At 38.6% G+C, this 25160-nt stretch overlaps 2 protein-coding genes across 8 annotated transcripts in view; one reads left to right on the forward strand and one right to left on the reverse strand.

The window, feature by feature from the left end:
• The first annotated feature begins 5031 nt into the window (after nt 1-5031).
• The window catches only part of POP1 (POP1 homolog, ribonuclease P/MRP subunit), a 45940-nt gene continuing 25811 nt past the window's right edge, over nt 5032-25160 (forward strand). For 2 of the 7 annotated variants that reach the window (XM_006198043.4, XM_072949502.1), the window contains exons 1-3: nt 17799-17946; nt 23054-23194; nt 24791-24958. In XM_006198043.4, coding sequence (XP_006198105.3) covers nt 17838-17946; nt 23054-23194; nt 24791-24958 — 418 coding nt within the window. In that variant the 5' untranslated portion in view covers nt 17799-17837. Of the gene's footprint in view, nt 5254-5277; nt 5339-14708; nt 14893-17798; nt 17947-21456; nt 21479-23053; nt 23195-24790; nt 24959-25160 lie in introns of those variants that run through there. The other 5 variants (XM_072949498.1, XM_072949497.1, XM_072949499.1 and 2 more) reach the window with 5 other exon arrangements.
• On the reverse strand, nt 10303-17761 carry RIDA (reactive intermediate imine deaminase A). The gene is made up of 6 exons (XM_006198042.4): nt 17583-17761; nt 15753-15858; nt 13983-14037; nt 12608-12676; nt 12008-12063; nt 10303-10907 (listed from the first exon to the last, which is right to left on the reverse strand). Exons 1-6 carry the CDS (start codon nt 17645-17647, stop codon nt 10845-10847), a joined length of 414 nt encoding a protein of 137 aa, XP_006198104.1. The 5' UTR covers nt 17648-17761; the 3' UTR covers nt 10303-10844.

Raw genomic sequence — 25160 nt, forward strand, 5'->3', positions numbered from 1 at the left:
ACATTATTATATAATTATAATGCAGAAGTTTTCAAATTATTTATTAATCCCATTATTTTCCATTAATGACTACAATCATTTATTCTCAGAAAATTTTGGAAATCTGTATCAATTTCTGATACTTTCTGTACTTTTTAAGAAATTGTTATTATTCTTTTAGATAATATTAGTTAAGTTTTTAATTCAAAACCCATAAAGAAAGTGGAAATGTTCCATAATATTTGAATAGTCCAAAATTAAAATATGCCATCTAAGTAATCTACTAATTTATTTTTTAAAACAAAATTTAAGTAATAAATGCCTATAGTTAAACTCAAATACAGAAAGGTATAAAATGGGCAGTGAAGCTGTCTCTCCCGTATCCTTTAGTCCTGTGAAAAGATGGTAAAGCTTATTGTGTTGACTTCCACAAGAAGATAAGATATATGCCAGCCCGTATGGATATGCTAAAATGGAAATGTATGCTTATATATCCACATTTTAAAACACAAATGACAATTTACTTAGCCCTTCCATTGTGAAAAGTGGATGTAAAACCACTAATCCATACTTTCCTATGTTAGGATTTTTTCTTTTGCCTTAAAGTGATATGATAGGCTTATCATGGCGAAGTGCATTCTGATCCTAAGGCCCCAGACTCAGAGGAATTCATCAGTTTTGCTTCCAGATTCAAAATACACAAGTAGGGTGAAAGGCTTGAGCTGTTTATAATGAATTAATAGAAAAACTACCATCTGGGCGCTGTATAGCCACTTTATAGTCCAGTTTGTGTTCTGTTAAGATGATTGATGAGGCAGCAAAAAAAAAAAGATGATCAAAGTATGTTCTGTATCTAACTGGAAGAACAAATGATTTGTCAGCTGGCATCCCCAGCAGGAAGTGAACATTTACATTTGCCAACAGAGTCAGTTGCAAATCTAGGAAATCTCCAATCCAGATTCCAAAACTCTTGGCCAGAGGTTCTTTGTACCCAGTCTTTTGGAGGACCCACAGGATAGGACTGTTTGGCCAACCTGTGACCTCATTGCTGTTTCCACTTAAACTTTGGAGTAAGAGCTCCTAACATAGCTAATAGCCTTTAAGCAATCAAAATACCCACATCACTCATAACAAATGCTGTATTCCACAGTTGGTCTTAAGAATGGCTTTTAAAGGAAAAAAAATTTTTTTTTTTACATTTAACTAATCAAAGAGTGTTCAATGGTCAAATAATCTGTGCTGTTTTGGAAAATACAATCACTTGTTAGAGCATCTAACATTACAAGCATCTCATTTTTATAAAGCTAACTTGGTGACCCAATTCTGAATTTTTTCACAAATGCCAGCAATGTGGACATCATAAAGCCATTCATGTGGCCCACATGCATTTGTCAGGTAGAAGGAGAATGATCCTCTAATAGCAAGGCATGGCTGTGTGTGAAAAGTTGGAACCATTTGCTCACAAGGTATCATTTAATCTAAAACTTTGTCAGTGCCTCTCTCCCCCAGAGTTTATAAAGTGAACGAGTGGTTGGTTGTAATCTCACGGTTTTAATTGCAGAAATAGAGTCGGTGTAATCTCAGAGAGCCGTTGACAGGTGTGGAATTTCTCTTTTCATTTCTTTGTACTATCAACAAAAGTTAGGGAACTCCTCAGCAGTACTAATCCATGTAGAGTCAAACTGAGGGCCTTTAGCTTTACTTCAGAAATAGCATTTAGCAAGTGTATTGGGTAATATTTGAGATACTGCAGGCTTACAATCGTATCATAATTGTTATGCTTTATAGTGATACTGATTTTTATGATTATGATATTGATTTCTGCACCTAATAAAAGACGTCTCCAGATACCAAAGCCAGGCTTTAACAGCTTTTGAAGGCAGAAGAAGGGCTCGTCTATATTATATTAATCTAAATTACCATTTCATTTTAAAAGTGTGCAACTGACATGAATAAACACACCACTGTATCCACTACCAGGGACAGAGATCTGAAAGTCTCTCTGGTTTCCAGAAAAGGGGTTCTGAGAAACCAGTTAGGGACAATAATTTTGGTTTGAAATCTGCCTCATTTTTTTTTTTTTGTAAAATGTAGCTAGTTTTCAAATTTTTCTTAATGAAGTAAAAATAACTATAGCAACATCATCCATACTATCATGTAAATTTATGAAAAAAGTAGTGCTTTTTATATTAAATTGATTCATGTGACCCTGATTCCAAATACTTAAATTATTCAGTGATGAGGAAAGAGGCTTTCAACAGTAGCTATCCTGATGTAGAGAGGCTTTGGGCTGGGAGGGTTTCAGCCCCATCACCTCACTGGGAAGTCACAAGGTCCGAAAGTGACTTTTCCAACCACCTTCACACTCCTAGCAATGCAGTGTGAGGACAAACTAAAAGTTCATTTCAGCTAATAGTTATTCAGTGGATTAGTATGGATTTGCTTCAAGTTTTCTAAATACCAGAGTTTTGTTAAAAAGGGTTTTTTAGGGGGAAAACCACTGCTTTTGTCTAAGTACTTGAATGTGACACAGTGATTATTTAGGTGATAATTACAAGGGAGAATTCCTTTATTATTAAAATAATTTTTCTCTTAGTATGAAATGAATACACGTTCATGGTAGAAGCTTCAGAAAACATAAACTTTAAAGGATGAAATCTAAGTATTATACATAATTCAGTCAGTCAAAAAATCATGTTCACGTATGTGAGGGATTGTTATTATTTTAGTGTTGCAGTGGCAAGTTAGCCAAAGCACAAATATTAGTAGAACCCTAAGTCTATTGAACCACTAAGCACAGCACTTCTGGATTTCCCTCGTTGGAATCTGTTGGGGATAATGGGTTGTAGAATGTTCCAATAATACTTGTTCTATTAGTAACTATTGATTAGTGCTATAGAGAGAGTAACTGTACCCAAGTATTTTAGCACTCAGCTGACCACAACTTCTGATAAATAATTTTTTGATCTCTTAGGGGAAAAAAAACAGTGAGTGAGCTTAATATTTTTTTTAGAGTTATTTTTAATACTTTCTAATTGTTGACCAAATGGGAGAGAAAAGATTGTAAGCTCTTTAGAGGGCAGGAAAAGTGCCCTGTAGGGCCTGGTACAGATTTGGCACTCTAAATGTTTGTTGATGACAAATGCTCTTTATTCTTATATAATCATGATAATTTACTCAGAACTGAATATCGTTGGCTATCGGAAACTATGGCCAAAATTTTTATAAAACTCTTTTGTACTGCTGGTTCAATATTTACAATGTTGATTGAGTATGTTATTAGAAATAAAGTATTTGAAAGCTTTTCTCTGTATTTTTAATGTGAATTTTTATTATAGAAGCATATTCCTTTTGACTCATTGTATCCTTCAGAAAGAAGAGCATTTTTTAAATTACATACTCCATCAAAGGTGAGGAATGTGACAACAGCAGGGAAATAAGGGTGACTCTTTAGACATCTTATGATTATTTATTTAATGATAACACACTTCAAAAAGATTGCTATTTCTGTATGTGTGAAAGGCTAATAATATTCAATAAGTGTTCTTTTTCACATTTCACAAAAATCGTGATTCTCCGTCAGTGTGGAAAGACTTGAAATCCCAGCCCAGCCACTAACAACTCAGCATTTTATTTCCAGCTTTCTCATTGTTGGGTTTGAATTTGAGGTCACGACCTCTCTGTAACTGTGCTCCTTAGACCACAGCCTGGCCATAGTATCTAATTTCCTGGCACAGTGATTGGTTCAGGAATGGGTCCCTAACCTGGGCTGGACCAATCAGAGGCTTCTCTGAGACTCTCCTGCCACAGGTATCAGGAAATGATGTCTTCCTGCTGGGGTCAGTAACTTGGTGGTCTATATGTCTGGGCCTGCAGCATCTTCCCCTAAGAGACGGATGGAGCCAGGAGATTTCTGGAACACACATGCTTAAAGCCAGCTGTACTCTGGATTCCTCTGTTATATGAACCTATGAAATCCTCTTTATTTCCATGCTATTTTGAGTTGGATTTCTGTCACTTTCAAACAAGAGTCTTAAAAGTAGAAAAAAGTGTCTTATAAATGAGCTGGAGAAAATATTAAGTATAAGAGCCAACATTAATGACAAAGAAAAGAAGGATATAATGGAAAGAATCAAAAAAGCCAAAATATGGTTCTTTAAAAAGATTAATAAAATCGATAAACTTCTGGGCAAGACTGATTAAAAAAAAAAAAAAGAAGAAGCCCAGATAGACTGTATTAGATGAAAAGAGGGCCCTTGAATATACATGCAAGTGATGCTGTGGGACCCAGCGAGGCGGGCTGGTGACGCGGGTTGGGAAAAGAATTTACCAGAGGCCAAGGACAGTTTAAGACCAAATTAGAGTTTAATAGTTACGCTGCTACAGACAACAGTGGGCACGCAGACGAGAGCTGCCGGTGTGAGCGCCGAGGCAAACATGTACCAAAGGCAAGGAGAAGTTTAAGAATAGGAGAAAAGTTTAATAATTACGTTGCTATAGGCAACAGCAGGCCACACAGACAAGGGGTCTGTGGAAAGAATCAAAGCATCAAGGGTGGGCGTGTAAGGTCTTTTTAGGGAGGAGGAGGCTGTGCACACAGGAGTAGGGGCTGCATGATCAATTCGTGCACAGGTACCTGATTGGTTGTAAGATCTGTCAGGGACTCCTCTGAATAATACGATTTATGACTGATTAGGCCAGTTTGTGAGGCCTGTCCGCCTAGGGTATTGTGAGACGGGCTGTCTCCTGGGGCAGTTAGTTTTGTTCAAGGGGAAGATTTTTTTCTTGCAGAAATGCAAGTATGTGGCGGGTCCTGCAGTGGGGAGTGGGGGTTAAGGTGTCTCCAGGCGCACAGAGAGCCCTGGGGTGGGGGTTTTCTTTAGAGTTGCTTCAGGAGAGCACCAGCTGGCTCCACAAGTGATTAAAAGGTGAAATGTAGATGCAGTGTGCTGTATGGTCAGGCCGTTCGAGGTGGCTTTTCTCCTGCTCTGGGTACATCTGCTGGACCAGTGCCTACTTCAGCTACACCCAACTTACGGGACTGACCTGCCTACATACTAGCCCCAGGCCCCAGCTACTGACTGTTCTTATAAAAGGGGCGGTGAGGGGCATGCGCCTCTGCTGGTTTCCCCGGCAGCAAATGAGCCAACCTGATGTCGATTTCCGGTATAAATGCTAACCTCCGCCCGCCCCTGAAAGTGAAGACGCCGCCATGTTCTGTCTTCTGTCCGCCGGACGTAGCTGGGGGTCGCTCCAGGGCCTCGCTTCAGACATGTAAGCGCCCCCGCCTCCCCCGTCCGTTAAACCACCGATGTCTTTGTCACTGACTCTTGAGTTCTTTCTTCCGTCTTGGGGCTGGGTGAGTACAGGTCTTGCAGGCCTGCGAGGGGCAGCCCAAAATGTGCAAATTCTGTTACAATGTAAATGACCGAAACTGACTGAAGAAAAGACTAGAAAATCTGGATGTTCCTGTTATGAAAGAAATTGAATCAGTAGCTTAGAATTTTTTCCCGGAAGGAAGGTACAGCTCAGTGGTAGAGCGCATGCCTAGCAAGCAGGAGGTCCTGGGTTCAATCTCCAGTACCTCCATTAAAAATAAACAAACAAACCTAATCACCCCCCCCTTCCCGCCAAACCAAACAAAATAAAAACACACAAAAAATAATTAAATAAAATTTATATGTATAAAATTTTTTCCCAAAGAAAATACCAAGCCTGATTAGTTTTATAGGTGAACTATCAAACATTTAAGGACACATACTTACCATACATTCTTATAGAAGAAAAAATCCAGTCTCACAGATGAACATAAATGTAAAGATTCTAAACAAAATCACATCATTCTGAATCTGAGTGTGTGAATTGTGTGCACAATGGGATGGTCGGTCGGTGAGCCAGTGACACACAGGTTGGTAAAAGAATTTACCAGAGGCTAAGTATAAGAATAGAAAGGGGTTTATTACGGGACACTGTCATAGACAGCAGCAGGTCACACAGGCAAGGGGAGCCTGCATGAGCACCAAGAGCCTGTTTTGGGGGTGTTTTGTGTTTTATAAAGTTGGTCACAAGGTGCCTGGTTGACTTGTCCCTGATTGGTTGTAGGTGAGGTAAGAGGTTTAGGGTCCGTGAAGGGCAGTGGGGTTTGACTCTGATAAGGTAGGCATTACCTGAGGCTATCAGTTTGTTAGGGGAGACACACCCAGCAAAAAATATCAGACATCTGAGAGCCCAGAAATGGGTGCTGTCAGACTCTAAAGGACGTCAGTTGGCCCAACATGAAACATATACGTTATAAATATATATGTTGACCAAGTTGAATGTGCATTGACTAACACGTATATGTTGACCAAGTTGAATTCATCTAGGAATGAGATTGGTTCTACACTATAAAAATTCATTACTATAGTTGTATTTTACTATATTAGCAAACTGAACGAGAAAAATCATATGATGATCTCATAGATACAGAAAAAATTCAATGAATTTCAACAACCATTTTAAACTCCAACATCACCTCAATGACCCTGTTAAACTTGTAATCCCCAGTACTCTCCAGTCCCCTTGCTTTGCTTTTCCCTATAGCTCTTAACAATCTAACATAATTTTTGTCTTTTTTAACTTAAAAAAATTATAGTAAAATATACATAGAATTTGCCATTTTAACTGTTTTTAAGTACAATTCAGCAGCACTAAATGCATCGCAATGCTGTGCAAATCATCACTGTTATGTCCAAAACTGTTTCATCACTTCCAATAGAAGCTGTACCCATTAAGCAGTAACTCCCCATAGCTTGCTACCCCCAACCCCGGTAACCTCTAATCTATCTTCTTTCCCTATGAATTTGTCTAATACATAATTTGTATGTTTTGTTTGTCTGCTTACCATAAGAGGAGAATCTTTGGCTGTTTATTTTGGAATTACAGCACATAACAATATCTGGTTTTTGACTCATTTGTAGATTTGTAGCTATTTATTGTAGTATATTCACAGCACTCGTAACAATATCTGGCTTATTAAGTATTTGTGGAAGGAAGGAAGGAAGGATGGAAGGAGGGCTTTTAGCAAAGCAGGGCTAGAAGGAAACTGTCTTGATTTAATAAAAGAAATACATGAAAAGCCCACAGCACACATCATACTCCATGGTGAAACATTAAAGACATTTCCTTTAAAAGCAAAAAACAATGCAAATATGGTTTCATTTTTGTTTTACTTCAGAAACTTAGAAACATTTTAATGATTCAAACATGTAACAGAAGAAAGAAAAAATGATAAATGCAAAATTCAGGATATAGGTTTCCTCTGAGATGGGAGAGAAGGGGACAGGACTGGGGCATCATGACTGGTCTTCTACAGCAGTAAGAATGTTCTTTTTCTCACTGTGTGGTGGGAATGGAGGAGGCCAGCATTCTTTGGTATCTGCTTGATACTAGATGTTTGTTTTTTTTAAACCATAACATTGAATGAAAACAAGTCAGACAAATATATTCCGTATTTTATTAACATAAAATTCAAAACCAGGCAAAACTAAACAATCATTTAAATGCGTAACGTCTATGTGGCAAAACTATAAAGAAAAGCAAGAACGATTAACACAAAATTTAGGGTTGTAGTTACCTTCGGGGGAAGCAAGGAGAATGGGACTGAGAAGGGCTTATGTGGGGCTTCAAGACTATTGGTGATGTTGCCTTCTTAAGCTGGGTTTGGTATGTAGCTGTTCATTTTATTATGCTTTAAACTATGCATATAAATTATATAGCTTCTTTGATAAGTGTGAAGTAGATAATAAACTGTTTTTTTTTTTTTATAAAAAGCCAGTTTCGATGGGTAACTTAAATTCAGGTACTGTCCTAGACAAATTTCACCACCTGTCAAACATTTTTCCAAGCACATTTGGAGGGGGGTTGGTGGTGTTTGTCACTTGCTGATTTTCCTAAGTTTTTATATTTTTAGGCAATACCAGTTAACTATGAGCACCATCTTCTAATTGAAAGGGAAGAAATTTTCACTTAACACTCTAACACAGATGGCATTACTACAATCCTTAAAAAAAAAAAGGTTTAAATTTTCTAGGACTTTTTTTTTCACTCTTTTTTTGTTGTTGTTGGGGGGAGGTAATTAGGTTTATTTATTATTATTACTTATTTAATGGAGGTACTGGGGATTGAACTCATGACCTCCTGCATGCTAATCATGTGCTCTACCACTGAGCTATACCCTCCCCCCTCTAGGACATTTTAATGACAGAGTACCCAAATACTCCCTCTCCCCACTGCAGTTTCTGTGATTATTAACATGTTTAGTTACTGTGGTACATTTGTTACAACTGATGAATACTGACACATTATTATTAACTAAAGTCTCTAGTTTACACTGGGGTTCACTCTGTGTTGTACATTCTATGGTTTTTGATAAATGCATGACACATATCTACCATCACAGTATCATACATAGTAGTTTTGCTGTCCTAACGTCTCTAGTCATATGTTGATGGACATTTATGCTGCTTCCATGTCTTGGAGTGTATTTATCTTTTCAAATTTGAGTTCCCTCCAGTATATGCCCAGGAGTGGGATTGCTGGATCATATGGTAAATCTTACTTTTAGTTTTCTGAGGAATCTCCATACTGTTTTCCATAATGGCTGCACCAAACTACTAATCTTTTTATCATCTCCATAGTTTTGCTTCTTTGGGAATGTCATACAGTTGGGATCATGTAATATGTAATCTTCTCAGACAGCATTTAGTAATGCTTTTAAGGTTCCTCCATGTCTCTCTGTGGCTTGATTGCTCATTTTTATTGCCAAATAATAGAAAGCCTTCTATCATCATCATAGGTATGTGCCAGGCATTATTCTAAGTGCTTTAATACATACTAAGTTCTTTAATCCTTACAACAACCTTATAAAGTAGGTACTAGTCATAGCCCCACTTTACAGATGAAACACAGGAGATATTTTACAGGAGAAACAGAACAGAGCACTTTAAGTAACTTGCCCAAAGTTACAAAGCTCGTAAGTGGTGAAACAGGATTTGAACTCCAGGATTTTGGCTCCACAGTCATGCCCTTAACTACTGTGCTATACTGCTTCTTGTAAAAATGTCTACAATAATTTTCGGTGCCTACTTGTTTTATCAATTCACAGTGGTATACTACAACCCTGCCTGCTTGAAGAATCCTCATCTTTATCTTTTGTCAATAAATTTAGTTGTAAAAATAGCAGAAACTTTTCCATCTAGCACATTATTCCATATGATTAACAATTATTAAACACTGCTGAGTAGTGATAGCTTTTTTGAGCCTTTACTGTATGCTAGACACTAAGTACTTTCCATAAACATTATCTTATTCAATTCTTATGACATCCCTTTGAGAAGGTGCAATTATTATCTCTCAGGAAACTGAGGCTTAAAGAGGTTGAACAACTAGTTCAAGGTCATAGAGCTAATGAATGGTAGATCTGGGCCTAGAACCCCATTGGAATTCAAGTCTGTGCTCTTAAAACGGGTATTCTTAGGAGGGAGGGTATAGCTCACTGGTAGAGCCTGCACTTAGCATGCAGTCCCCAGTACCTCTATTAAATAAATAAATAAACCTAATTACCTCCCCTCCCCCCACAAAAAACCCCAAACACAAACAAAAAACTGGTGTTCTTAACTGCTTTTAAATTGTCATTTGGTAGACCAAACCTTTCAAATTAGCATCACATTTCTAAAATAACCTGAAACAAATAAGTAATATGGAAGAATGTTAGGTGTGTGTGTGAAAATGTTACGGCAGCACTGGTGTTAATATTTTGCAAACATCGAATTGTTCGGAGGAATGGTTAAATCACCTAAGGTATGCCCACAGCGAAGAAGACTCTGTAACAGTTTTTAAAATGAGGTAGATCTATATGTATTTATATGGAAGGCCTGCAAGACAGAAGAAAGCAATCTGTAGAATAATACATACAGTAAAGCTCCTTTTAAAGGCTCAAAACTCTCAGCAGTGGCCATCTTTGGGGAGGTAAGCGGAACGGACGGCGAGTGAAGGCGGCTCTCGCTTTATAATCTATATAGTTGTGTATTAAAATTTATTCTGCGACAAGGAGGTACTCACGTAGCAGTTGTCTAAAAATGTTAAAAGACTTCAAAGAACAAACACAAAATAGTTATCCACAGCCTTATTACAACACTGTAAAAATGTACAAAGTCAGAATTGTAAGCTTTGAGAAAAAAGTTGGAGTTTAAATTTCATGGTTCCTCCACCCTTAATTAGGTAATGTAATTTAATGTATGAATTAAAGTGTTAAAAAAAATACGTGAACAGACTCACACCAAGGAAAATCTGCATGCTATTTTATTTCCATTAGAAAAGTATCATCTATATAAAATTTTGGCCCAGTTTCTTCTCCTTTTGGCCCAGTTTCTTCTTCATCTCTACCATTCAAACTTAAACACTTGAGTTTTATTCAAGCAAAAGCAGAATCATGTATCTGACATGAGAGCTAAATATTTCACATCATTGACTTAATAGGGTTTAATTGAATTAGGTGTGCTCTTTATTTCTCAGGAATTAGCGACTCATCTTTCCTACATGCTATTTCCCTTTCCTTTTATTTATCTGAGTAACTATGTAATGTGTGTCTCTTTTCCCACATCCAGCGATACGAGTGTTATAAGTGTACTTTATAACATCAGTAACTAGCTTCATCATTAATCTTCAATTTGTGTTCAATCCCCCTTATTATATGGTATTTCCATAGTAACTTCAGATATGCCCATCAACCTTACACTTCCCAACATCAATTATAAAAAGTAAGACATTAGCTGAATTAATTAAAAACATTATTAAAATTCCAGATTAAGTAACACTGGGCCCACTTAGAGTGATGCTGTCTGGAGAGGTCCTTGGACAGCTACTGCTTCGATCTCAACACGGCCTCCCTGTCAGGAAAATATCGAAGTGATGTTTAGATCATTTTTCACAGATTAAGAGAGGGCCACAAGGCCTACTAAAAGCACGTGCGATTAACAGAAAGACATGTACTTTTAACATTAAGCTTTTCAAAGGACAGGAAGGGGAACGTTCACTAGGAATCGAGGAGAGGCCAGGCTAGCATGCTAAACGTGGTCAGCTCTGTTTGCTCACGTGACTCTCACAGCTGCTCTATTATCAAGTGGGCTCTCAATTCAGAAGATGACACACGGAAGCTTGGAAAGGTTGATTAACCTGTTCCAGGACGCAAAGCTAAACAAAGAGGTTCAAACGCGTGTCTTGTGACTCCAAGTTCAGAGCTCCTTCAGTCACACTCTATGCCTTAAGCAATCTGATGATGCTGATCATTCCAGCTAACAACCAATTAAAGCAACAAAAATACCACTCATAGAGGGGAGATATATATATATTTTTAAGGAGGCACTGGGGATTGAACCCAGGACCTCGTGCATGCTAAGCATGCGCTGTACCACTGAGCTGTACCCTCCCCCCATCATAGAAGATAATTTTCTTCAGTGGAAAATTAGAATCAGAGGTCAGTGAGAGCTGCTTCTTTGTAGGTGTGAATGTTGTGCTAAGGGCAGAGGAAGAGCTTCTAGTTATATTAGGGTACCAAAATAAGAACAGTGAGATAAATATATGAGCCACTGGTTTTGAGATTATTTTTTCTAATGAAAGGTCTAGATTTTTGATTATACAATAGAAAAGTAAAAATTTTACTGCAGAACGCACAGACCTGGCTCAATGTATAGTCTCTAAGTAACATGAAAACAGTGCAGCTCCCATTTTACTTTTTCTCACAATTTAAGTACTCTGATTCTATTGTGTCCATGTTCATGTGTGGTCTTGCTTTTTAATTTTCTTAACTTTTAGGTCAAATTTTAAAAATTTTCTTAAATTTCTTTGTCTCCCCTCCCCGCCATGCATGTAATATTGGGTGCTTCCTTTTAGACTTTTAAGTTCCTGCCACAGTGCTTAGTTTGTTATATTCAGAAAACAATGTAGAAATTTAAAATTGTGTACATGAGTCATTTTACAGCATACTTACTTTGGGCAAAGCAGCAACCTGGTAGGCAGCTCTCGCAGGAAAACTACTCCTGAAATCTAAATTTAAAAGAATTTCATTTTAGTCTTCAGATATTATATTGTTACCCAACCCTGCATAAGTAAGAATCTGGCAAGTAACCAACGTGAAAAAAAAGCAGCTCACTTTCATATTTGTTTGATAAAATATCTTGCCAGAGGATTCCTATGATAGTTAACACTTTAAAAAATACCTTAACTTTTTGAGAAAAAAATGAAAATACCCATATACTCTGACACGTTCATCTTGTTTGACATGAAGGGGGTTGTTTTTAAAGTGATACTTACAGAAAGCCTGAGAAGCGTGTACCAAAATTGAGCTTTAGGAAAATGGATTTGTCAGGCTGTAGTATGTTATTCTAGAAAATGCAATAGAAATGTCTTGGATCTTTTTCATGAGGGCACACTGCATGTTTCCAACTAGGCTATTGATTCTTTTAGGACAAGATCTATGACCATTTCTTCAGCATCTCCTCACACTCTTAATTCATAAAGGACACTCATTAAGGGTAATAGATTCATTTCTCTTTAAAATGGAAAACAGTAATAAAGCCAGACTACTCACACTCTTTGTAGATGTCATTGACAGTACTGAAGTCATTTATGTCAGCCAGCAAAACCGTTGTTTTCACCACTAGGAGATATATAAATTGCCATTATGTTTATTTAGTCACCTGGTCGGATCCAAAACATACTTAGAGAAACAGTGCTGATGAAATAAAATTCACATTTTAAGGCAAGACAAGAAAAATTTAAACGTAAACATTTTTCTCTGCCCATTTAGTCCTCCTCCGTCCCCTCTAGGGTGCACTGTGCACCTGCAGTGAGCCTTACCCAGACCTCTCCAACGACAGAAATACCTGCCCAGCCACAAGGTTCAGTTCTTCTGCTGGTGCCAGCCATGTAACTCTTTAGAAGTAACGTTACCTACTTATGACCTCATTAATGTCACTAGTTGTATTACTTGTATTCTGCCTATTTTACAAGATTACTGTTTCCTGCTCTACCAAATGTGTGACTGAGCCTCCAATAAAAATAAGGCTAACTGGATGACTTGAAATGACAGTTTCACAAGATCAATGATTATAATAATGTAACTCTAGGTATCGGAGGAAGCAACAAGAGAGAACCACTTCCTGGACTGTGGCTTTTGCTACTGTTAACAGAGCCCTAGTCCCTAATAGTACACTGAGTGGCCTATCAATGAAATCCTCACCTGCCCTGGGAATGAGCATTCCTAGTGCTGTGGGACCAACTGATCCTGAAATGCCTCCCAAACCTTGGTTGGAATTAAGGTCGAAAGGGAGGGAATTGTGAAATAAAGAATGCTGCCCACCATCCAGTCCTACAAGAATCGTCCTCAGCCACTGCAGTCGCTGACCTGCAATAATATATCCTGAAAGGAACTGAGGGAGATCAGGATAAGGCACTTTGTGCTCTGGGACAACTGGCACAACTGGCTCTCAGATAGATATTTTCAGGAGAAAATTTAAGGAACCTAGTTTTTGGAATCTTCCCATACTTAGGAAAGCACTAAAACCATTAAGAAATCTGTTCCTTGTGAATAGCAGTAAACTTCTACCAAGGTGTGTGCCCTTTGACTGAATGTACCCCTTCACCAAAATCATATTATTTTCTGGCCTCTCCCCTTACCTCTTCAGAACAGTTCTCAGAGCTTTCTGAAAGACTGTCTCCTAAGTTATAATCCTCAGGTTGGCTCAAATAAAATTTTCCAGTTTTTTCTTAGATTGACTACTGATTAATTTTTCATCAATAGTATGTATATGGGTTGGTGACTGATTCTTGATTAAAGTGGGATTGAAATTAAACCAATTTTAAACAACAAATATTTGGCATGACATATTACTGAATGCCATGTATTCTTCAAAAAGATCAAAGAAATATCAAACAGAAATGTGAAATAATATCAAGTTGCTCACCATTCGTGAAGTCACAGCCTGCAGCTTTCAGAATTTCACCTATGTTTGTAAGAGCCTGTGAACCAAGGCAAAAAAGGCTTAAGGCACTGATGTTACATTAAAGCTTTAATTGAATTCAACTAACCATGTTTCCCTAATACCTCCTTAAATAGCCTATGCTGCAGAAAAAATTTTCCTTTTCTAGGAAATTACACTCTTGGGAGGCCACCTCTCTACAAGTGAATTGCTTCTTGGCTTTCTTTAATGGAAATACAGTGAGAATTTGTCTACTTTTGTGAGGAAAAAGACTGAAGTCTCTTCCTAAGTGCTGGGTGTGTGAAATTCTCAGCCAATGTCCATTAAGCTAAAACAGAAATAATTACTGGGGCTCCTAATTCTGTATCAGTCTGAGAATAAATATGAGCTAGTCAGCATTAAAACATGTTTTTTTTTAAAGCAATATTCGATTTTTATTTATTTTATTCTGGGGTGGGGAGGAAATTAGGTTTATTTATTTATTGATTTTTTTTGGTGGAGGGACTGGGGATTGAACCCAGGACCTCGTGCATGCTAAACATGTGCTCTGCCACTGAGCTATACCCTCCCTCCCTAAAGCAATATTCGATTTTTAAAGAGTTCTTCCTTTTTCTCAAAAAACAATATTAGCAAATTGTGTATATGTTTGACACTATGGCTTTTGGAAAAACATTGGTTTTTCACCCTGTCCTTAATTTATTATTTTTTCAGCTCATTCTTCCACTTGACTGGTCACATTATTTGATTTTTATAAAAAAGTAATTAATCTCCTAAATAAGTAATACATGGATATGGCAAAAAAGAAAAAACAACCTCAAAAGCTATAAAAAAAAAAGCACATACAATGAAAAGATGTCTCCTTCCCTACCCACCCCATCAGTTTCCTTCATCAGAGGTAAGCATTGTTTCTAGTTTCTTGTATAACCTTCCAGAGACACTCAGTGCTTATACCAATGTAAATGATTATATCCTTAGACAGACGCACACTCAGAGGTCGTAGCTTATTGTGCATGCTGTTCTGCATCTTGGTTTTATTTTATCATATAACAACTTATCTTGGAGATCTCAATATATTAACTTAATTGAATGGATCTAGCATGATTTACTTAACTACTTCCTTATGGATGGGTATTTGGGTTGTTTTTTATCTTTGAATATTACAAATGACTCAGTGAAAATATTAAATTATAATTTAATTCTATTTATTGGATTAGAATTCTATCCCCCATTCTGATTTTAAAAGACATACTGCATGGAACCTTTGCTATAGCTCTCTTTCTAACAAATGTTGACTTTTACTTCTGTGGTGGTGGATTTTTTTTTTTTGCAAGTCATTGGCCCTGATAAGAAAATTTCCCAATCCATGTGGAAGTAGCAAGATGTTATCTGATCAGTAATTCAGGGTTTCCCTCTCCCATTTTATTGAAATATAACTGATATATAACATTGTATTAGTTTTAGGTGTATAACATGATTTAATATATGTATATATTGTAAAATGATTTATCACAATAAGCTTAGTTAATATCCAATAATTCAAGTTTAAAGTCACCTTTATCTTTTTTTTTTTTTTTGGTTGTTAAATGATTCATAACATTTCCAATTTTCTACTGACAAAAAACTGTCCTAAGTCAATCAGTAACTTAAAAAGCACTTATCTGATAATCTCTATAAAACAAATCAGTCAAGGGGATTCCTAATACTCCTCAATATTAAAAAGAGAGAAGGGAACTTCAAATACGAAAAATCACTCACCTGTTTAGCTTCTTCTGCCACTCCTCCTGGCACAAGCTGTCCACTTGCAGGGTCCATGCCTAGCTGTCCTGAAATGTAAATGGTCCTGTCGACTAACACAGCCTGACTGCAATGAACAAGAAATACAGTGAATATATAAAATATAAATATAAAATTCAATGCTAAAAGACTTCTTTCCTAGGGCAAAAAAAGCACAAAATGTAAAATAAAAATGTTGATAATTGGACCTCATTAAAATGAAAAACTTGCTTGTTGAAAGACGTCTTTAAGAAAATGAAAACACTAATCACAGACTAGGAGAAAATATTTGCAAAACGTGTACCTAACAAAGGACTTACATCTAGAATACATAAAGAACTCTTATAACTCAATAGTTTAAAGACAAACAACCCAGTACAATTTGGGCAGGAGGTTTAAACAGATACTTCACAAAAGAAGACATAGAAAGAGCCAAGGAGTAATGTAAACCAAAACCACACTAAGATACCATTACATACAATAAGGCATCACTGACAATAACAAGCATTGAAGAAGATATGGAGCAACTGGAGACCTCATACATTGTTGGTGGGAATGCCTGGTAGGACAGACACTTTGGAAAACAGCTTGGCAACTTCTTATAAACATATACGTAACATACAACCCAGCAATTTCTCTCCTAGGCAACTACCGAAAAGAAATGAAAACACATGTCCAAAGACTTTATGAATGTTCAGAACAGCATTATTCATGATAGCCAACAAGAAAAACAAATAAAAAACACCCACTAATAGATCCAACTAAAGGCTACATATTATTTGATTCTACTTATATGAAATTCTAGGGAAAAACAAAACAAAACCCAGAAAGTATATTAGTAGCTGCCTCGGGTAGGAGTGGGAACTGATCACAAAAGAGTATGAGGGAATTTTTTTTGGTGGGGGAGGGTAGGTTGACGGAAATACTCAAAACCTTGTTTGTAGCAGTTGATGCATGACTATACATTTACTAAAACTTAGAATGGGTCAGTTTTATATGTAACTTGTACCTCAGCAAAGCTGTAAAACAAACAAAAGCAATGCCAAGAGTGCTCTTAAGAAAATGTGTAATTATCAGACAAGTTTAATCACTGCTGCTGCAGGGTCAATTAAGGCTCCAACTCCAACTGTGAGGGTACTCTTCATTTCTGCAAAGTGCTTTTGGAACTTTTCTTGCAGCGAGGATACTAAATTTCAGAATTAGTATAAAATCACAGGAAAACGAATAGGCTACACTGAGACTTGAAAGAGAGACAAACCAATCAACTTTAAAGGCAAATTTATTCGTTTCTGGATAAAGAAAGCCCCTCCACTGTTTTTTTTTTAAATTGTGATATATATAAAACAAAATTTACCATTTTAAGGTATACAATTCAGTAGCATTAAGTATCCCCGTTTCAAAAATGTTGATAAAGAAATCTTAATATCAATTTAAATTTAGAAGTAAAACTTGTTTTACCGTTACGTGTTTATTGAGAAACAGGATATCCTCATTTCTAATCTTCTAGTTCCCCATATTTTGCTTTCGAACATGCTCCAAACTTCCCTTTTACTTCATAACGTCCCTGATTTTCCCGACCATATCTCTTTTCTTTATCATTTTAAATATAAAATTGATAACTTTATAACTTGCAGCAGGTCTCCGGATGTGTTGCCCCACTTCCTAGGTTCCCCTTCCCGGTTCGGCTTGTTGGGCGGGGTTGCGGGCAAATAACCCTGAGGCCCGCCCCAGCTCTGACCCCAGTGCCACCAAGCCCTGAATCCTTGACTCCACACTCCTGGAGTCAGTCCCGACTCCCACATGCCTCAGTACCTGTAGGGACCAAGGGCCGCTGGGGCCTTGGCGGTGCTGATTACCTTCCTGATCAAGGACGACATGGCTAACCCTGTTCTCTCGCTGCCCCTGGGTACAGCTAACCAGTAACCCCACTGGCGTATCACGGGACTAACTACCGGGGCTGATAGTCCCCTCTTTAAAGCATCGCCCGGGGTGGTTTCGCTAAGCATTCTGGGAATTGTAGTCTCTGCAAGACTCTGGGCCACGTGGAGGCAGCGGTCGCATGGGCGCATGCGCCATGCAGCTCGCTCGCCGCGCACGTCGCGTCTGGACGGACTGTCGCAGAACCTTGTCATTCTGACCTGGGGAACTCTGGCTTCTTCCCACAGAGTGTCTGCAGGTAGGTCGTGTTGGGGCTGGCGTTCGCCAGGATCCGCGAGAATGAGGGGAGTGGGTGGGGAGGTCCCCTCAACCAGCGCTGGAGCACTGGCCAGTCTGCCCTCTGCTTTTCTTCCTCACACCGGGGTGACCTGGTCTTCTTTCCTTACTTTCCGCGCAGGGGTCCCCTCTTCCTGCCCCACCTCCTCTTGTTACGGAAGAGCTAGGTTCACCTCTTGGTGGGTGTTGAGCCAAAAAAAAAAAAAAAAAAAAAAAAAACCAACCAAGCCGAAAAACCGGGAGAGGGAAGGATTTATTACTTGATGCAAGAAAGGTGAACACCAGGAATCTTTCCCAAAGCAGTGTCTCCCTGAACAGCAAAATTGGGAAAATTTTTAGCTAAGTGTACATATATAGTCAAGAAGGGGCTTGAGCAAAAGAGAATTCGGCATAGAATTGGGGCGAAGGTCAACAGTCTAGGCGTTAGTTGATTGAAGGCACGAGGGTCAGAAAATGTCAACATCATCATCCCTTAGGTTCCATTTGATCCTGTGATTCAGCGCCCAAGGGGGGTTCACATTCCACAAAACTGCACAAGAAAGTGCTTCAGGCTAGTCTTTACCATGGAAATGGAACTGGGAGTTTACAGATGATTTTTGCTCTTGCTACTTCTCTAACCGGATAATAGCTGTTCGTTCTTTTGTTCCTTTAAGACTATTATTACTGAGACCTGTTCAAAGGCAAGCATTGGGGCCAGGCTCAGATCATAAAATGGCTTAGGCCAAAAATGGCTTCTGTTGTTAAGAAAGCCATGCCTGGCTCTCTTCTTCTGGTGACTACACCCCCCCCCCCCCCAACTGCGCGCCTTAACTACTTACACTTCAGCCCCTGCGCTCATGACCCCTGCCTCTGTCATTTCTCTGTGTTGCCCCACTGGGCAGAGGCTGTCCCTCGGTATGGGCTCACACCCCTCTCCTGCTACCCGAAAGGAATAAGATGGGTCATTCAGGGGACAGCACGTAGATCTGGGCATCATTCACTTCCCTGCCCTACCCATGCTCCTTTCTCTGGAGAGCACCTCGAGCTTTACAAGGTGGCTATGTGTTCCCTTTCAATCTCAGCGGAAGCCTGGTGACTGGGGTCTGATTTCAAATAGATTATTGATCTTGGTCCAGCAAGTGACCCCAGAGCTGGTCTCTTGGCAGATATTCAGTCATGCTGTATCAGAAGCAGTGGTACTTGGCTAAATACTTTTTAACTGTTAATATATGCATTGTGAGAGGCACGTTTCACACTTTTATGCGTACACATGTATGTTCAGCAAGTATATGTATATACTGAGCCTCTGCTTTGTGCAAGGAACTTTGTTAGTTGCTGGAGATGTAACAGAAAGAATCCCTGTCCTCTGCTTCTGAAATGTAATATAAGAAAATCCTCTTTATTCCCCCTCATTTTGTTCCACATACTGCTGAGGTTTTGGCTTTCCTACTTCCAGCACAGGAACCGGCAGAGCTTTCTCATTGGTTTAGAGTTTTGGCCTCCCCTTGCCTACTCAGTTTTATCCTCTTCTGCTCTCTCTTCCCTCTCTAATCTACTCGTCCAGAGTCCTCCTGAGTTCACAAAGTAGATTCCTGAGTACTCTTTCTTCCCTATTCAAGTTCTAACTAATGAAATCCTGTTTTCTCATTGCTTTTTCCTGCAGATTCACACTTTTTCTTTCCTGTATCCAGTTTCCTAATGCACTGTACTGCAAAATTTAATCTTTTATTATACGGGGTCTATCTCTGTAATTGTTTTTTTGTTTTAAAAATAGTGAATACAGGGGGGAGGGTATAGCTCAAGTGGTGGAGTGCATGTTTAGCATGCATTAGGTTCTGGGTTCAATCCCCAGTACCTTCTCTAAGAATAAATAAGGAAACCTAATTACCTACCCCCACCAAAAAAACCCCAAAAAAACAAGTGAATAGAGCCAGACTGCCTGGTTTGAATCCCAGCACAATCACAAACTTAATGTTACCTCCCTGGCTTCAGTTTCTTCATTTATAAAATGAGGATAGTGCTAGTATTTCCCTCACAAAGTTGTGAGAATTAAATGAGTAAGGCATGTGGAATAGTACCCGGCACATATAGTTCTCAGTAAATGTTGGCTGCCTAAGATGACTAATTCTTTAAGGGAAGAGGCCACACCCCCATACTACTTCGGCATACACACAGCCCAAAAGTATTATGCACATGGTAGGTGCCCAAAAGATTGTTAAATTTGATTAAACTGGATAAGTAGGAGATTTTTTTTATTTACAAAACAGTTCACCATATGATTTTTTAAATAAGCAGTTCTCTTTGAGCATTACAAATAATTGAACTGGAGTAAAATATTTCTTGTGAAACAAAGTACCTGTATTCTTGAGGCAGTTGTATTAAGTCTGAGTCACCAGTTTTTTGGATCTGAAGAAATTAGAAATCACTTGTTTAATCCCAGATTTTCAAACCAGTCTACCAAGGCATGTGTCTGATCAACCAGGGGATAATGTGCTACATGAGAAAACATGACGTGTCCAATTTATTTGAAGATTTGGGAAAAATGACTTTCATGAAGCTGACACATATTTAGTTCTTATTAAAGTTTTGACTGAATGAATATGAAAACAAACACAAACAATATTAGGAATAAATGTAAAATTCACTTGAATGTTAAGGTAAGAGATTCCTTCTGGAAGCTATTTTAAGCCAAATCCTCAGACTTTGTAAGGATGTATTCTATATTCATTCTTTTCTACTGTTAGAACTGTTAGAGGACTATTGCTAGTTCAGTCGCTAAAATTTTAGTCTGGAATCTAAGCTCAGAGATGTGACTTGGGAAGGTTACCCTAATCCTGGACTCCCAGCCTGGCCCTGGCGTGTTCTGGCCCTGAGCAGAGCCAGGGTTCCCAGGTAGTGCTCTGTCTTGCTGGGCAAGTTATGATTCAAGCAGATAATAGTAGACTAAGTTGCAAGGTAATTCTGAATAGTTCTTAATGCAGACTGATCTGAGTCATGTCCTTCACCAGCCGACCATTTCTGCAGAACTGCATTTACTTCCTACCTGTTTTTTAGTTTGAAAAATGTTTTTGGCTATAGATGTAGTTGTCTTTCATTTAGGTCAAAGAAGAATGGAGTGAGAAAGTGGAAAGACATAGTTCGTTTATTATTTAAGAATAATAGCTCATAAGAAAATCCTAGTTAGTTAGTTCATTTATTATTAAAGAATAGTTAGTTCATTTATTATTTAAGAATAATAGCTACCATAAAAACCAAGACCTTAGTTTATGCAAAGCCCCATGCTGTGTGTTACGGACATTACCTTATTTAATTCTCATAGCAGCCTTGTGATTATCCCCATGTACAGAAGGAGGAGACTGAAGCTCAAAGAGGGAAAGTAATTTTCCTAAGATTATGTGACTAAAAACTGCTAAGGAAGGTATTTGAATTCAGGTTTAACTCCAAAGTGAAGGCTCTTAAACACTATGCCATGTAGATAACTCTTAATTTTGTGTGACATCTTACATTGGAAAGAGGTAAGTGAATGCATGGTATTTAATTCAGTGGTACTCATTGGATGTGATGCAAATCTTGATGTGGCAGTTTGAAAGTTTGTGCATGTGCTTTCGGTTGGCATACTGATTAGGGTAACGCTGCTGCCATCCCGCAGTGTGCAAAGTCCCACAGTTGTCCAGTACCCAGCCCTGCTTTGCATAAAGGCATTTGGCTGCATAGATTCAATATATACACAACTTTCTAGGAATACAGTAAGTCAAGGCAAGATTCTACTTAAAAATAAAAATTTGTACTTTACCAAGGAGTGTTTACCAATTTGGAAAGTTAGGAAATGTTAGGAAATTTGGAAATGTCATCAGTGGCATTGCTACTTTCTCTTTGAGGTACTAGTACAACACACCTCTATTGCTTTGCCTTTGTAGCTGTTTCATTCATGGTACTTCTGTGTATAGGTACGAATAAAGACTAATATTAATACTAGTATTAATATTTAAATTCTTAGGGAATAGCTTGGTTCTGCTACTCTGAGCTTCCCAACCTCCTAGTGTCCCCCTTCCTTCAGGGCCATTCCCTGCATGAGACCTCCCTATAGACAGCAGGGAAAAGCATTCATGACTGTTGTAGGGGGTAGGAAGGGGGCTTCCAGCACCCTTCTCCAGCTCTACAGATTGTGCCAATGCCTCTGTTGGTGCCTGTGTCAATGATTATCCCCCGGGTTAAAAATATCTATTTTATGATGTCATCAAGTACAGTTACAGTGAAATATTTACACACAGGAAATACATATTTTATTAAAATTACTTTTAGTCCTCCTTTACATTACAATTAGGGCACATATTGTAGGACATGTTTTGATAAAAAGTTATGGGTCTAGCAGATTATGTTAATGAGTTTCATTTAAAATAGAAAACAGGTGTTTCAAATTATTCAGTAAAAGAAAGGAGGTGTTGAGCTTGAGAGCTGAGAACTACTGAGTAAAGCCATCAGGCTCCACCAGGTTTTTGTCCTTTGTCCTTACTTCAAATAGAAATCCTTTTGCTTTTATAAATTAAAGGTACAGCTGGCCTCAGCTCAGTAGTAGAAATGAAAACATCAGTAATTTATGTCCAACTTTTGGTGAAGTTATCCCGTCGGAGTAGTGTGGCCCGTATCTCATGGATTCATGTGGCTCTTGTTTCACCTAAGAATTTTGATAAAATGTTTTAGCTAGTTTATTTGTTTATTTTTTTTGCCACAGCATAGGGATCTTTTCACATCTCATTTTTCATTCTTCCAACAGACTTTATGCAGTGTCTGCAATGGTGTATGCCTCAATTATTTGGCAGTGCAAAATAGAATTTTTTTTTTCTGTTGAATCAGGTTTTTGGTGTTGAGACCATTCCTGGCTCCCTTGGAGATCCCGCTGGTTAGAAACCCCTGCTGTAGATCAGTATCAGGATGATGTTTCAATATCATCAATCCACCTGTGATAAATGGAGATTTATTATACTGAAGAGGCAAATTTTGAGTCACATGAACGTTTATTCACTAAATTTATTTTTATTTTTGAATGGAAGTTTCTTCTCCCTGTACTAAATTTATTACTTTCTTTCCAGAAATGTCTAATGCAAAAGAAAGGAAACATGCTAAGAAAATGAGAAACCAGCCCACCAATGTGACTTTATCCTCTGGCTTTGTGGCTGATAGAGGTGTAAAGCACCGTAATGGAGGTGGAAAACCCTTCCAAGCTCAGAAAGGTAAGATACATGTGATACTGCCTACACGCACTGCCGCCTGGGTTGAATTGCTGCTGTCCGCTCGTTTTGATAGTTATCTCAATAGTAAATGAGCTGAATTAAAAACAGATACAGTTGACCCTCATTATTTGCAAATTTTGTGTTTGCAAATTCACCCAGTTGCTAAGTTTGCACCCCCAAAACTAATCCTCATGGCACTTTGGAGGTCATTCATGAACATGCAGAGTGAGAAAGAAGTTTAAATTGTCTCACAGGGACATTCCCGGCGTGTGTTCCCAGTTGTCTTCTTGTTTCAGTCTCGTGGAGGTGACCAGAGGACAGAGACTGGCGGGGCAGGGCCGTGTGGTACAGGGAGCTCCCCGCTCTGACCCGGCTTTGAGTTCCAAGTGTGGGCCCGCCTCGGGCAGGTCACTTAAGCTTATGAACTGTGTTTTTCTCTTTGTAAAAGAAAGGACATAGAATAGACTAGGATGAGTTGTTTTTATGACTTAAGATCACCATCGTATATACATGCATGCATAGATACGTGCGTGTTTTCTCTAGGAGCAGTGGTTCACTAATCCAGTGTTCCCTGTGACTTTCTAGAATGTAACTGCTGGGACTAACAGGAATTGGCTGTACATATCTTAGAGCTGATATATTTTATCTGTTCCTAAACAGTTATTATTAAATTACACATCTGTATTTCCTAATAGGAATATAGCACATTTATCATATCTGTATTCAGTTTGTGTGCTGATTTTAGAACCTTAGCAGGTGTTATGATAGTTGTTCATTAGGTAGCAATGGAAAACAGAAAATAGATTCAGATCCAACACTGGTGCCCAACATGCCGAGTGAGAGGACTGAGCACACATTATCTTGTGTAAACCTCACAGAGGCAGACCTCGCAGCATGTCTCGTGATCACAGGGGTTTGATGATTATCACTGCAGTGGAAGTGAGCGGAAATGCTGCAGGGTTCTCTGCTGATCTCTCCCCGCTATTCACAGAGAGGGACTTGATGTTGTCTTAAGGCAGAATGGTTTGAATGCCCAGACATTTGCACAGAGACTCTGCTTTTATTTCTTTTTTTTTAAAAAAACTTATTTACTTATTATTGTATCATTTAATTATTTTATTTTGGTAGGGAGGAGGTAATTAGATTTGTTTACTTTTAGAGGAGGTACTGGGGATTGAACCCAGCAGCTCGTGCATGCTAAGCATATGCTCTATACCCTCCCCTCTTGCTTTTATTTCTTTCTTCAGTTTTGCTTAGTGGCTCTCAATCTGATATACAAAATCATGTGGATTGTAGTATTTAAGGGAGCTTAGATGTAAAATCCACATTGCAGCATTTATATGGAGAAATTTCCTTGGTATCTAAGGGTCTTTCTTGTGTCACACTGAGGTGATTAGCTAGTATGTTGCCTACTAGCTGTGTGACCTTGGACAAGTTAATTCACCTCCCTACCTGAGATCCCTTCTCTTTAAAGGGAAGGTAGTAATGGCCATTTGACAGGGTGGTTACAGGATTGAAAATATGATCAACACTCTAATCCTTATCTCTGATAATAGTGACGTATTTGTTACTGTTTTCTTTTTGAAAATATACTAGAGCCTCATTCTGGGACTTCACGACAGCGGCAGACCAGAACAGCCCACCACGCACTGGCCGAGTCGGATGCTAACGAGCAGTCTTCCTCCAGAGTAACGTTTAAAAAAAAGGGAGGCTGGAAAGCAGGTCCCGAGGGCACTTCGCAGGAGATCCCCAAGTATATAACCGGTAGGCATTTGTACTGAAGCGAAGTTTGATTGTACGATGAGCTCTTTGTTTCTCATGCAGCCAGATTTCTAATGCCTTCCTTAGGGTCTTGGCCCGGCCTCTCTGTCTCTCTCCTCTGTCCACATCAGGTGCTTCTCATCTCCAGCCTGGACTCAGGCCAGAGCCTCCCTGGGCCTGACTGACTGCTCTCCTTCCTTCAGTT

This window comes from Vicugna pacos, chromosome 25 (assembly GCF_048564905.1).
Source record: "Vicugna pacos chromosome 25, VicPac4, whole genome shotgun sequence".
Classification (NCBI taxonomy): Eukaryota; Metazoa; Chordata; class Mammalia; order Artiodactyla; family Camelidae; genus Vicugna; species Vicugna pacos.

Excerpts from the sequence above, each read along its gene's own strand:
- RIDA (XM_006198042.4), bottom strand. The coding sequence starts at position 17,647 with ATGTCGTCCTTGATCAGGAAGGTAATCAGCACCGCCAAGGCCCCAGCG. Across the intron at positions 15,859-17,582 it reads GCGGCCCTTGGTCCCTACAG|TCAGGCTGTGTTAGTCGACA; the intron begins GTACTGAGGCAT and ends TGTTCATTGCAG. Across the intron at positions 12,064-12,607 it reads CAATGACATCTACAAAGAGT|ATTTCAGGAGTAGTTTTCCT; the intron begins GTGAGTAGTCTG and ends TTTTAAATTTAG.